At 39.8% G+C, this 14,925-nt stretch overlaps 1 protein-coding gene across 1 annotated transcript; it reads right to left on the bottom strand.

Moving 5' to 3' along the window:
- Positions 1-668: 668 nt before the first annotated feature.
- C2H2orf50 (chromosome 2 C2orf50 homolog) lies at positions 669-14,471 on the bottom strand. Its single transcript, XM_043989884.1, has 3 exons — positions 14,052-14,471; positions 8,857-8,896; positions 669-1,141 (listed from the first exon to the last, which is right to left on the bottom strand). Exons 1-3 carry the CDS (start codon positions 14,300-14,302, stop codon positions 899-901), a joined length of 534 nt encoding a protein of 177 aa, XP_043845819.1. The 5' UTR covers positions 14,303-14,471; the 3' UTR covers positions 669-898.
- Between the last annotated feature and the right edge of the window lie 454 nt (positions 14,472-14,925).

Genomic DNA, 14,925 nt, shown 5'->3' with positions numbered 1-14,925 from the left:
GGATGTAAGTACTATTTACCAGCAATTGAAGACTGTTTAAAACTTCTGTAAGCAGCCCTATGATTCATTTTCCTGATGACTCCAGATCCTGTTTCATGTCTTTTGCATGAAGTACAGAGAGACAGTTTATTATGACACCGGAGAGTTAGCTCCATTCCTAAAAGATGCCTGGGTGTGTGGTGCCACCTGGAGGTTGCCAAGCAATCTTGAATGGCCAAATCTCCCAATGGCAGAAACAGCACCTTCCCCCCCAGGAACCAGAAAACATTAATCCTCCCTCGCTGCAGCTTTGCCAGTAATAAGATCAAGTTAATAATCCTCTTGAAAACTTATACAATGGATGTTTACATCTCTTTCAAAAGACTTTCATGAACAGCATTAATTTAGAAGCAGTCAGCTACAATGTAAAGTCAAATAGAGTGGAAGTCAGGCAATTCAAGTTCCAGCTAGACCACAGAATGACTGCATGACTTTGGGCAAATCATTTCCTTTCTCTGGGCCTTGTTTCCTCCTCTATAAAACTAGGGGTTGGGGGCAGCTAGGTTGGGCAGTGGATAAAGCACCAGCCCTGGATTCGGGAGTACCTGAGTTCAAATCAGATCTCAGACACTTGACACTTACTAGCTGTGTGACCCTGGGCAAGTCACTTAACCCCCATTGCTCTTAAAACAAAACAAAACAAAACAAAACAAAAAAACCTAAGGGTTAAAAAAAAATAAAACTAGGGGTTTGGATTCAATGATCTGACCCTGCCAGCTCTAATGTTCTACAAGCAATTCCATGAGTTTCCTTGGAGCTGAGCCTTGATATAGCTCAGTAGGGCTGATAGATCCTTTGACAAATCTGGTGGTAAAAGTGTTGTTCTCCATTAACATTTTTTTTGGTCATTTGTTTCATCCTAAGCTTGATGCACACTTTGGGGGAGAACATGCAATATTTCTTTGGAATTCTCGGTGGATTGAAAACCATCCTTAAGTTTCTTCTTACGGTTTCCTTCAGCGAAGAAAAAATCCATGCTTGCTATCTTCTTACCTAGCTCTGTGTTCACCTTGCTGCCAATGACTTGATTAGCGGTGCTGGGAACGGTGCCGGAAAATAAAGAGATGTGTTCTGGTAGTTTTGGATGCTTTTTTTTGTTACCCTGGAAAAGAAAACCACATTTCATATAAGTTACACAAAATATTTGTATCCGAATGCTGACGTGGCATATGTACACATAGAATCATGTGGCATTGTATAATGATGATAGTAATATTAATAATAACAGAAGCTAACATTTATAAGTGCTCAAAAGTTTATGAAGGGAATAAGAATTTATTAAATGCCTACTATGTGCCAGGAACTATGCTAAGCTCTTAAAATTATTATTTCACTCAATCCTCCCAACAACTCTGAGGTATTATCCCAATTTTACAGTTGAGGAAACTGAGGCAGATAGAGATAGACTTGTGCTGGGTCACACAACTAGTTAATATCTGAGGTCACATTTGAACTCAGGCCTGTCTGACTCCAGACTCATTGCTCTGCCCACTGTGCTACCATGCTGCCTGTGAATGAGTATGTAAAGAACTGAATTGAATACAGAGAACCTGGGTTCAAGTCTTGGTCCTGACCCATCCTGGCTGTAGGAACCTGGGGTAAGTCACTTAACCTTTCTGTGTCTGAGCAGGTCTCTAAGGCTCTAAGTTGCAGAGAAAGTTTAGATCTGCATTGTTCAAAGAAGGTTCTCACTAGATGCTCTCTACATTAATAAAATAATAGGTCTGGGGTTTTTGTTGTTGTTGTTGTCTTGGGGGGAGGCAATCAGGGTAAGGTGATTTGCCCAGGGTCACACAGCTAGTAAGTATCAAGTGTCTGAGGCCGCATTTGAACTCAGGTCCTTTTGACTCCAGGGCTGCTGCTCTATCCACTCTACCATTTAGCTGCCCCTAGTTTTTTTTTTTTTTTTAAGGTAGGGGTGTATGTGTGTATGTGTGTGTTGAGAAGAATGGTTGTAAAAGTATTTATTATGTATATTACTCTCTTTGATCCTCCTAATGATCCAATGAGGTAGGTACTCACAGGTTTTTGACAGAGGGGAAACCTGAGAGCACAGAGAGATAAAGCAATTTGCCCATCACACAACTTGTTAGTTGAGCCAAATCCAAAACTGAGAGAGTATTTTGTATAGAAAGTGATTTGATTTTTTTTTTCAAGGTCCTGGAAACTGTAGTTAGGGTGGCAGGTGATTTCATTTCTAGACTCATCATAATGTAGTAGAAAGAGTAGTGGGTTTTGACTCAGGGTCCAGAATGAGATTTCTGGTTTTTTGTTGTTGTGGGGTTTTTTTTTTGGATGTAGCCAATGTGGGAATTAGTTTTGTTTGACTGTATATTTCTTCTTTTGTTGTTGTTTTTTGTTTTGGGGGGGTTTTTTGTGAGGCAGTTGGGGTTAAGTGACTTGCCCAGGGTCACACAGCTAGTTAGTGTCAAGTGTCTGAGGACGGGTTTGAACTCAGGTCCTTCTGAATCTAGGGCAAATGTTTTATCCACTGCACCGTCTAGCTGCCCCGACTGTATATTTCTTACAAAGGTTTTGTATTGTTTTGTTTTCCAAAGGGAGGAGGAAATGATAGGGAGTAAAATAGATTTTTGTTCATTGGAAAGAAAATTGAATTTTTAAAAAGTAAAGCATTTTAGGGGGCAGCTAGGTGGCGCAGTGGATAGAGCACCAGCCCTGGAGTCAGGAGTACCTGAGTTCAAATCTGGCCTCAGACACTTAACACTTACTAGCTGTGTGACCATGGGCAAGTCACTTAACCCCAATTGCCTCACTAAAAAAAAAAAAGAAAAGAAAAAAAAAGTAAGGCATTTTAAAAGAAGAGTAATGGTTAAACACTAACTTGGAAATGCCAAAAATTAAAGGTGAAATTGGAGGCAGCTAGATGGTGCAGTGGATAAAGCACCAGCCCTGGATTCAGGAGCACCTGAGTTCAAATCAGATCTCAGACACTTGACAATTACTAGCTGTGTGACTTTGGGGAATTCCCTTAACCCTCATTGCCCTGCCCCCCCAAAATCAGTAAAATAGATAAACCATTGGTTAATATTATTAAAAAAAGAGAGAAAAACAAATCATTAGTATCAGAAATGAAAAAGTGAATATGCCACTAAAGAAGTGAAATCAAAGCAATTGTAAGGAACTATTTTGCCTAATTATATAACAATATATTTAAAAATTTAAGTGAAATGGAAGAATATTTACAAAAATACAAACTGCCTAGATTAGGAAGAGGAAATAGGATATCTAATTTAATTTTTTTTTTAGTGAGGCAATTGGGGTTAAGTGACTTGCCCAGGGTCACACAGCTAGTAAGTATTAAGTGTCTGAGGCCGGATTTGAATTCAGGTACTCCTGATTCCAAGGCCAGTGCTATCCCAACTAAATTACCAAAAAAAATATTATTGAGCTAGAAAAAATAACAAAATTCATTTGGACGGACAAAAGTTCAAGAGTAGAAAAAGGAACTAATGGAAAAAATGTAAAGGAAGGAAGTTTAACAGCACCAGATCTTAAACTATATTATAAGGCAGTAATTGTCAAACTATCTGATACTGGCTAAGAAACAGAAAGGTAGATCAGTGGAACAGAGTAGAAATGCAATATATAGCAACAAATGAATATATAAACCTAGTATTTGACAAGTGTAAAGACTTAAGTTTTGGGGACAAGAATTCAGTATTTAGTAAAAAAAAATTGTTGGAAAAGCTGGAAAGTCTGGTAGAAATTGGACATAGATCAATCAGACCATTCACCAAGATAAGGTCAAAATGGGTACATGACCTAGAAATAAAGGGAGATATTACAAGAAAATTTGAAGAACATGGAATATATTACCTATCAGACTTATGGATAAGTGAGCAATTTATGAATAAACAAGAGGTAGAGAGCATTACAAGATGTAAAATGGATCATTTTGATTACATTAAATTAAGAAGATTTTGTACAAATAAAAAATTTAGCAAAGATCAGAAGGAAGAAGAAAACTGGGAAAAAAATTTTATAGACAGTTCCTCAGATAAATGTCTCATATTAAATATATGAAGAACTTTGTCAAATCTTTAAGAATGCAAGTCATTCCCCAATTGATAAATTGTCAAAGGATATGAACAGGCAGTTTTCCAATGAAGAAATCAAAACAATTTACAGTCATGTGAAAAAAATGCTCTAAATCATTCCTGATTAGAGAAATGCAAATTAAAACAACCTTGAAATATCATTTTTACACCTACCAGACTGGCTAAAATAATAGAAGGGGGAAGTGACAAATGTTAGAGAGGATGTGGAAGAATTTTGAACTTAATTTATTGTTGGTGGATTTGCAAGCTGATCCAACCATTTGGGTGAGAGACTTGGAATTATGCCTAAAAGAACAGCAATACCACTCATAGGATTGTTTTCCAAGATGATTAGGGAAAAAGGAAAAGAATCTACGTGTTCTAAAATATTTCTAGCCTCTCTCTTTGTGGTGGCAAAGAACTGGAAATCACAGGGATGCCCATCAGTTGGAGAATAGCTGAACAAACTATGGTGCATGTTCATGATGGAATATTACTCCACTATAAGAAATGATGAGCTCAATGATTTTAGAAAAGCATGGAGAGACCTCCATGGAATAATGAAGAATGAAATGAGCAGAACCAAGAGAACATTCTAAACAGTAACAGCAGTATTGTTTTAAGAACATCTTTGAGGGGGCAGCTAGGAGGTGCAGTAGATAAAGCACCAGCCCTGGATTCAGGAGGACTTAAGTTCAAATCTGGCCTCAGACACTTGATACTTACTAGCTGTGTGACCCTGGGCAATTCACTTAACTCTTGTTGCCCCACAAAAAAAAAAAAAAAGAAAAGAAAAGAACATCTTTGAGCAACCAAGTCATTCTATTATAAATACCCAAATTTACTGCCCAGATCTTATGAATAAGCTGTTTGAATACAGAAAAGTATTGACATATATATATATGTGTGTGTGTGTGTGTGTGTGTGTGTGTGTGTGTGTGTGTGTGTGTGTACTGTGTGCACACAGATTTATGTCTAATGGTAGCCATCTCAAAATTTTTTGGGGGCAGACAGGAAGGGGAAAGAAAGTTGTATGATAACTTGGTGGTATATTTGAAAGAAATAGCATGTTATACATAGTGGACTGGGAATCTCAGGGCAATCCTCTGTTATTATGGAAATGGTTGTTTTATTTCTTAAGTTCAGAACAAAATAAATTTAAAAAAAAGAAAAGTGGGCTTGAAATCAAGATTAAGGCACATATTCCTCCTCAGGCAGTTATTAGTTGTCGTTGTTGGTGATCCTTTGTTTTTGAAGGGGACTAATGACATCATAGAGTGATGTCTTGACTCATACATGAATTTGATAAATTAACTGGGTGACTTTGGCAAGTCACTTAACCACTCGGAGCCCCTGTTTCCCCATCTTAAAAATGAGTATTGTGATAGCATCAAGCCTATAGGATTATTATAAGTATCAGATATGATGACATTTGAAGTACTTTACAAGCCACAAAGTGCTGTCAAAACAAAAACATCAGGGCGGCAGCTAGGTGGCGCAGTGGATAGAGCACCGGCCCTGGATTCGGGAGTACTGTGACCCTGGGCAAGTCACTTAACCCCCATTGCCCTGCAACCCCCCCTCCCAAAACCCCAAAAGAACCAAAAACAAAAACATCAGCCATATCTAATGTAGCACTTTTCCAATTCCAAAAGGATCCCTTTGGCATAAAAGGCCAGATGAAGGGAAATTATGGGAAAATTCAGGTTGTTTAACCTGGGGGAAAGAAAGATGGAGAAAGATGTTACTTTCAACTAAAATATTTGTTCTGTTTCTATAGAATTTTCTCGATCTATTCCAAAGGCTTCAATTATGGTCCTCCCTCCAAAAAAAAATCTGTAGGAGGTGACTGGAATCTCTTTCCGATGGAACAGGACAAGGAGGGAACATACCATGTGAATCACTGCTAGGAGGACTTGACTGAGACCAGAGAATATGCCTACACCAACTTCATATTGTCAGCTGCTGGGCATTATTTGACTCTGATAATTATTTTGACCTATTGAATGCCCAAGAAAGGCTCTCTCTATATAACATTCATCTTGTAGGCCAGCAATTACCTTTTTTATTTTTATTCTTTGGAAGGGAGCTCCTTTCAGAGCTTTGTACCTTTTAATTTGTAGGATATAGAACTGAAAGTTACTATCCAGTTTAATCTTTTTGTTTCATTGGTGAGGAGGCTGAGGGCTGAGAGAGAGAAAGGAACTTTCCAAAGGTTACAACAGCAGAGATGGGATTTGAACCTGGCTGCTCTGAGAACAAACTCCGCTCTTTCCATGACACCATTTTCAGAGCTGTGTTAGACCAGGGTGATTTTGCAGCCGTAAAGTACTGTTTGATCCTTGTCTAACTATGGATAACCCACAATGGTGATTAAATTTAATTCAGTAAAATTTTGTTGTGTCTATTATGTGGAAGACATTAGTAATTACTGAGGACAAAATATGAAAATGAAACAATCCCCACCCTCAATCATTTATATTATACTTCAGGGGTATTTTACATTTACACGCAAATATGTGAAGGTTACTCCAGGGATTTGAGATTTCACCAGCACAGGGAATTATTGGTGATGTGGTAATTCCCTCCACCAATCCTAAACGTAGCAAGTCTAGAGGCTAAGTAACACATCTAGTCACCACATTAGAGTCTGAATTTGAATCTAGGTCAACCTAGGTCTTCTTGATTCTAAGCTTGGGGCTCTGTCTACTACAGGACACTTTCCTCTATTAAATGTATGATAAGCACACAGGTAAATATACAGATTGATTTGAAAAGGGAGAGAGCTTCCAAAACTGAAGATATCATGAAAGGCTTCCTTCTTAGAGGTGGTATCTGAGAACCAAGGACATGTTTTTCCATCTTCATACTTGTTTGTCCTTTGTTTTCTTTTTCTTTTTTTTTTTTTTGCAAGGCAATGGGGGTTAAGCGACTTGCCCAGGGTCACACAGCTAGTAAGTGTCAAGTGTCTGAGACTGGATCTGAACTCAGGTACTCCTGAATCCAGGGCCGGTGCTTTATCCACTGCGCCACCTAGCCGCCCCTTGTCCTTTGTTTTCAAAGAGGATCAATGACATCATGGGGTTAAATCTTGACTTACAAGTGAATTGGATTTAAATGAGGCAGAGTTGCAAAGTCATCAACCTCACTGTCTCTTCCAGAGTCATCAAAGTCCAGCAGCAAGACAAAAGTCAGAATGACTAGAAATGGCTTAGGACACAGTGGGTAACCTTGGAGTCCTTGATGTCTGACCAAGCTCTAAGCTCTCCACAGTGCCTACTTTGGCCACCTTCATGGACATTGGAACAAACTGTTCTCACCCACCCATTCCACTGGAGGAAGTCTTCACATGATTATATAATTGGAACTTGTTTACTTGTACACATGCTATATTCCACAAATAGAATTAAGCTTCTTGAGGTTTAATACCATTGGGATTTTGCTTTGGGATCTTTTTTTTTTCCTTTGTGGGGCAATGAGGGTTAAGTGATTTGTCCAGGGTCACACAGCTAGTAAGTGTCTGAGGCTGGATTTGAACTCAGGTCCTCCTAAATCCAAGGCTGGTGCTTTATTCACTGTGCCACTTAGCTGCCCCCTTGCCTTTGGATCTTGAGAACCTCACAAAGTACCTTGCACATAGTAGGTACTTAATAAGAGTTTGATTGAATTTCCTGTTTTGGTGCATTTGGTCAGGAAGATCCTGGGACAACAGAAACAGTCTGTCATGAAGCCAGTACTCTAGACCCTTCCAGTTTGGTAGGACCGGGTAGAGTTAGGTCTGATGGCATGGTCTTTGGGAACCCAGGGTCACCTTCACTACGTGATGACATGCTAGAAGAAGATACTGTTGTTATTGTTTGTCCTTTGTCATCGAAGAGGACCATAACATGGGGAGCTGATGTAATGACTTGAAGTGAATTAGATTTAAGTGAGGCAGGGCTGTGCAAAGTCACCAGTCTCACTCTCTCCTCCAGAGCCATCTGGGTCCAGTGGCAAGATATACATGAGGACGTGAGTGCAGTGAGTAGAAGCAGGAGAACATTGTACACAGTAATAGCAACATTGTATGATGATCAACTGTATTAGACTTTGCTTTTCTCAGCTATACAATGATCCAAGACATTTCCAAAGGACACATGATGGGAAATGCTCTCCACTTTCAGAAAAAGAACTATTTTTACTTTTTTTTGTTTGTTTTTTCTTTCTTTCTTGAAGTTTTACCCTTTTGTTCTGATTCTTCTTTTACAATATGACTAATGTGGAAATAAGTTTAATATGATTGTACATATATATGTATATGTGTATATATGTGTATATATATGTGTGTATGTATGTATGTATATGTGTATATATATGTATATGTGTGTGTGTATATCTATCTATCTATATATATCTATATCTCCTAATCAGATTGCTTGCTGTCTTGGGGAAGAGAGAGGGAAGGGAGGGAGGGAGGGAAAAAAATTTAGAACTCAAAATCTTATAACAAATGTTGAAAACTATCTTTACATGTAACTGGAAAAAATACTTTAAGAGGAAAAAAGATATACATCAGGATGACTGGAGATGGCCCTGGATATTTAAGGCAATTGGGGTTAAGTGACTTTCCCAGGGTCACATAGCTAGTAAGTGTCTGAGGTGAGATTTGAACTCAGGTCCTCCTAACTTCAGGGCCAATACTCTATCCACTGCACCACTTAGCTGACCCAAAAGGAGGATATTAAGATAGACAACACTATCACACATGAATGTATCTTACCAATGGATCATAGTCTTTCAAAAAACTCCAATTTTCAATCCTGGGGAAAGAAAACAAGTTATATTAAATCCATAAGGGATATTTTCATTTCTCCTGTTCATAATAAACAAATTCTTTTCATTACAGTAAACCAGTTACAGAATGCCTATCCATGCTCCACTGTCTCTCTAAGATCCTTCCATTCCATGTTATCATGACCGTTCTCAAAGCAGGGTCCCCAGACTCCTCACTTCATGGGGAGGTACTGTCAGAGCTGCTCCCTGCTTGTGCCACTGTTATATCATTTATTTGCATATACATATAAACAAGTATATACATGTATATACAAGTATGTGTGTATATACATATATAGGATGTTCCAAAACCTGACTGCACATCAGCTTTGAAATGCACTAAGACTTTTGGGACACCCTGTGTATATGTGTGTGTATACACACAGGCATATATATATATATATATATATACACGCACATATGTGTATATGTATAAGTACGTCTAGTTAGACAAAGAAAGATAACAGATAGATTATATAGATAAATATAATTTAATCAGGTAGTAATAAAATTTCCTTAATGGGGCCCCCTTCTCTACTTCTTTTTTCCTTCTGTTCATTTAAAAATGGTTTGGTGATGCTCCTTTCAGTGTCTATCACTACCCATTACCCATAACCCACCTTGCTCTCCATCCCCACCCCTCAGAAGATGTGCTCCATTGTAATAAATATGTAGAATGAAGAAAAATGAATCAACACACTGGCCATGTCTGAAAATTGGTTATGTCTCAGTTTGTATCTCTAGTGTACAGGTAGGAGGTATATTTCTTCATCATTCTTTTGAAGACTGATTTTTGAAGATTGGCCACTGTTTTGTTCAGAGTTTTTTGGTCTTTCAAAGTAACCCTCCTCTCCCTCCCCCTACTTCTTTTTTTTGGGGGGGTGGTGGTGGGGCAATGGGGATTAAGAGACTTGCCCAGGGTCACACAGCTAGTAAGTGTCAAGTGTCTGAGGCTGGATTTGAACTCAGGTCCTCCTGAATCCAGGGCCAGCACTCTATCCACTGCGCCACCTAGCTGCCCTCACTCTACTTCTGACCACATTTTAAAACGTCTTAAGTGTCATTGGTGGTTAGGGCCAGCTAGGTGGCACAGTGGATAGAGCGCTGGCCCTGGATTCAGGAGGACCTGAGTTCAAATCCTGCCTCAGACACTTGACACTTACTAGCTGTGTGACCCTAGGCAAATCACTTAACCCCAATTGCCACACACACACACCCACAAAGTTTCATTGGTGATTCTGATTCATTAGTGATTGGATTTAAGTCCAAAGCTGAACTCATCTTTCTCCTTGAGGCTCCCCTTCCTTCAAGATTCCCAATTTTTGATGTGGACACCACCATTCTCTTATTCACCTGGCTTTATAACATGGATATCATCTTATACTTCTCCCTTTCTATCATTCCCCATATCTAAATCTTGTTATGTCTACCTCTGCAACATCTCTTCTATCTTTCCCTTTCTCTCAACTCACATGGCCATTCCCTAGTTCAGGCCCCCATTACCTCTTGTGTCACCCATTGTAATAATTTCCTAATAAATTTTCCTAATAGGTTTTCCACTGCCCAATATATCCTTCACACTGATGTTAAAATCATCTTCCTAAAGCACAGGTCTGAACACTGTCATCCTCTTTCTAAAAAATCCTTCGATGGCTCCCTATTGCTTTTGGCATACAAACTTTTCAGCCTGGCAATTATTTTTTGTTTGGCTGGTTTTGGTTTGTTTGTATTTTTGGAGTCAATCAGGAGTTAAGCGACTTGCCCAGAGTCACACAGCTGTAAGTGTCTGAGACTAGATTTGAACTGAGGTCCTCCTGATTTCAAGACTGTCTCTCTATCTACCATACCACCTAGCTGTCCCTAGCCTGGCAATTAAAGTTCTTTATAGTCTGACTCCAATCTACCTTCATGTATGCTTGTGCTCCAGCTAAGGAACTGATAGTTACTCCTTGACCTCATAAGGCTTCTCTCTCTCAGCTCCAGGAGCAGCTCTTCCTCAAATGGGGAATGCATTTCTTTTTTAACCTCTGCCTCCAAGATTCTTTAGCTTCTTTTAAGGTACAGCTCAGGTGTCATATTCTCTGTGAGTTCTTGAGAACTTTCCAGTTATTAGCTCCTACTCCTTCCTCAAATTACCATATATTTATTGTGTGTGTACAGGGATGCCCCAGGAGAATGGAAACTTTTGACTCTAGGTAATGTTGTGTTTGTTTCTTTGTCTCCCCAGTGCTCAGAACAGTTCCTTGCCTGGAGTAGGTCCTCAATAAATGGTTATTGCATTGAATTAAAATGGCATTTACTAAGATACTTTGTATTTATGTACTAAATTAAATTACAGTGAAGACTTCCTCTTCTTGTCATCTTATTAAAAGATTAGACTGCTAATTAATTACATTTGTATGGATCTGACTCTTCTTACAGACTTTAAAAAATTACATTTTCCCAGATGAAACTCTAACATATACAGAATAAATAACTGGAGAGAAATTGAAGCAGAAATTGACATTTCAGGTCTTCATGGAGAAAAAAAAAGGACTGCATATTTAATATAATAAGCCTTAGGGCTAGAGAAGATCTCAGAGAGGATCTAGTTCACTTCCCTTGTCTATAACTGGGGTAGCTAAAGTCTAGAGAAGAGAAGTGACTTGCCTGTATGGTCACACTTATAGGACAATCAGGATTTGAACTCTGGTCCTTTGGTGCTAAATTTAATATTCTTTCCACAAAAATCTCTTGGACTTTGAATTGGCAGAGAATTTTGACAATAAAAACAAAAGTAACTGATTCTTGTATTTCATGCTAGTCCTTTGGATATATATTCTTCACTTTTCTCCTTAGCCCACCCTAACTTTCCTTCACTGAATATCAGCAGCTCCCTGCTGGTGAGGCATGGTATTGAACATCAGACAATAGGAACCTCTTAGGAACATAGGAGGATATTCTAGTCTATGGTCCATGTTTTATAGGTGAGGGAACAGAAACTTAGAGAGAGAGGGGAGAGGTGACTTGTCCAAGGTAACACAAGTAGAAAGTGGCAGACCTGGAATTCAAACTGAATTCTTGCCATATGGTCTATGACCTTAATGGAAAATGCCCTGACTAGGTGCTTAATAAATGTTTATCTGCTGCCTCTCACTAGTGCTATATTAATGCTTATTTCCTTGCTTTCTCCCCCATCTAAATAAAAGATTCTATGACTAATAGATGTCTAAGGTGTCTTCCAAATATACATCTTATGATGCTTCATTACAAATTAGAAGTAGTTAAAATATTTGACAATAAAGTGCAAAACATGAATAGAACATTACAACAAATGTGACATAAAAAGAGATATCATCTACATCTTTCTTTCTTTCTTTTTTGTGGGGCAATGAGGGTTAAGTGACTTGCCCAGGGTCACATAGCTAGTAAGTGTCAAGTGTCTGAGGCCAGATTTGAACTCAAGTACTCCTGAATCCAGAGCTGGTGCTTTATCCATACATCTTTCTTAATTGAATTCTATAACCTTATCATTTTTCTACTATATTACTGAAGACCTCCCTTGTTCCTCACCCCATGTACCTCCATATTCATTCCTTTCTTAAAAGTAATATTTAAGTGGTTCAAATATATAAAATCAACAATAAAATTTTTATTAACTGCTTTAAAAAAAGTTTATGTGTTGAGTGAACGAATGACCAACTAGTGGAGTTTTGAAGTCAGGATTTCAGGTTTCAGCTTTGATTTTGCTAACTCCTTGACCCTGGACAAGCCATCTAACTCCCAGAGCTTCAATTTCTCTATTTGTAAAATGGGGATGCCAATGCTCACTACTCCTCCACCTCCATCCCCATAGCCCTGTGCTGAGGAAAGTGCTTTGCAAACTATTGAATCTGGAGAGAGAAGTGGGAGCTGTTGTTGTAATCAGGACAGGAGAACATCCTTTCTCTCTTTGGTAGGGTTCTCTGACTGCAAATCCAAAGCTCTTATTACCATATCATCAGCCCTTGTAGTGGCTAGGAACTTCCAAATGAAAAATGAGAGAAATGACAAGACAGTTATTTTTTGCATAGTGGTATATGTGTTGTCTACTTTAGTTACAGGAAGCATAAAGCATTTTACAGTCTCCTGAACTTTAAGATGAAAAAAAATAAGCTTATGAGAAAGTGAGATTAAAATGAGTATTGTGCTGGACTGGAGTACTGGCCTGGAAATCAGGAAACTTGAGTCTTTATCCTGGTCTACTGAAACTGACTATGTGATCTTGGATACATCACTACTCATCTCTGGGCCTCATTTATTCCTGAGTTTCAATTTGTATCATGAGGAGGTTGGACTACATCATCTCTCACATTCTTCCCAGCTCTGACATTCTATGTTCTAAGGTTTTCCTCAGTTCTAGGATTCTATGTTTTAATGTCTCCCCCAGTTCTATGTTCTGAGTACATCCTATGTTTTAAATATCCCCCACATTCTAAAATTCTCTATTTTCTTTTCTCCAATTCTTTTTTTTTCCTTTATTTTTTTTGCGGGGCAAGGAGGGTTAAGTGACTTGCCCAGGCTCACACAGCTAGTAACTGTCAAGTGCATGAAACCAGATTTGAACTCAGGTCCTCTTGAATCCAGGGCGTGTGCTTTATCCACTGCGCCACCTAGCTGCCCTCTTTTCTCCAATTCTAAGTCTGTCCTAAAGTCTGCTTCCCAATCCCCAGCCCTTACCATTCTCTAATTTAAATACTTATGTAAATAATTCAGTTCAACAAACATGAAGCAAAGAGCTTCTATATACAAAGCAATGGGGGCACAAGGACAAAAATGAGACACTTCTTGCCCCCAAGAAACCTACATTCTACTGGGGGATACAATGCACACATAAGTCAGTAAGTAATTGGAGGTGGGAGCTAGCACTAACACCTTTAGGGGTGGGGTAGAGATCAGGGAAGACTTTCTGGATGGAGGAAATGATACCTGAACAGAGGCTCACAGGAAGCCAGGGACACTGAAAGGCAGCAGGAGTGCATGCATGCACAGATGGGGGGCTTGAATGTATCTCCTTTGTTTTGCATTTTCCTAAGCAACTTATTAAGGCCCAGAAAGAGATGGAGATGTAGATGACAGCTAGGCTGCCTCAGCCAAAGAGGAAGGGACAGGGAGCTTGCTTACCAGCGCTTGTTGCTCCTGAGCTCAGCCTCCAGCAGCTCCCTCCACAAGTTGTCCTGATGCACCTGGTTTGCCTGCAGCGCAGCCTGCTCAGCCTCCCGGGCTTGGGCCCCCTCTGTCTTGAGGGCACTAATACCTGCTGGGATCCTCCGGAAGGAAGGGGATGAGGCCAAGGCTGAGTCAAGAGGCCTGGGTGATTGATGCCTCTGGCCAGCTGATGTGGTCCTCTGAAATGCCGGAGAAGGGCTCTCCATTCTGAATGCCTGTGAGAGAAGGGTTCTCGGATCTGGTACTCCCTCCTGGTGATGGAATCACCTGCATCCGGGAATGTTAAAGTCACCTTCTTTGTTTGTCATTTCTAGCCCCAGCCCTAGTCAGCGGAGCCCCTGGTCACAGGATCACAGGATCTGAGAGCTAGAAGGGACCCCCAAGGTCATCTAGCCAAATGTGGGCCAGGGACAGAACTCCCCTCTAGAAGTTATGAGCTATCCTTGAAGTCTTCTACTCTCTATCTCACATTTCCCTAACCCCCAGGGCCACACTAGTTGAGCCAGCAGAAGTTTGCTGGAGCTCAGAGACAGGCTGATCCTGTCGCTTTGTCGGGGGAGCTTGGGATAATGAGAACTCCATCCATGCCAAGGGCTGCCCCAGTGTGTTTACCGTTGTCCCTAGAAACCAGACAAGCTCATGAATATTCACCAGCGATGGACCAGAAACCAGTGCTAGCCCAGAGGAACTGGCCTCTTCTGCCTCCTGGGTCCTTTACTTGGGAGTCGGCATAACAGAGATGTCTTTTTCTAAACAGTGCAGCATTCTCCTCCCATAAATATAAAGAGCTTTCGTTAAGAATCTCCAAAGTAATGTGGGGCTGGGAGTG

Source organism: Dromiciops gliroides, chromosome 2 (genome assembly GCF_019393635.1).
Source record: "Dromiciops gliroides isolate mDroGli1 chromosome 2, mDroGli1.pri, whole genome shotgun sequence".
Classification (NCBI taxonomy): domain Eukaryota; kingdom Metazoa; phylum Chordata; class Mammalia; order Microbiotheria; family Microbiotheriidae; genus Dromiciops; species Dromiciops gliroides.
Note: the sequence above shows the minus strand (reverse complement) of the source record. Positions and strands in the feature narration are given on the sequence as shown.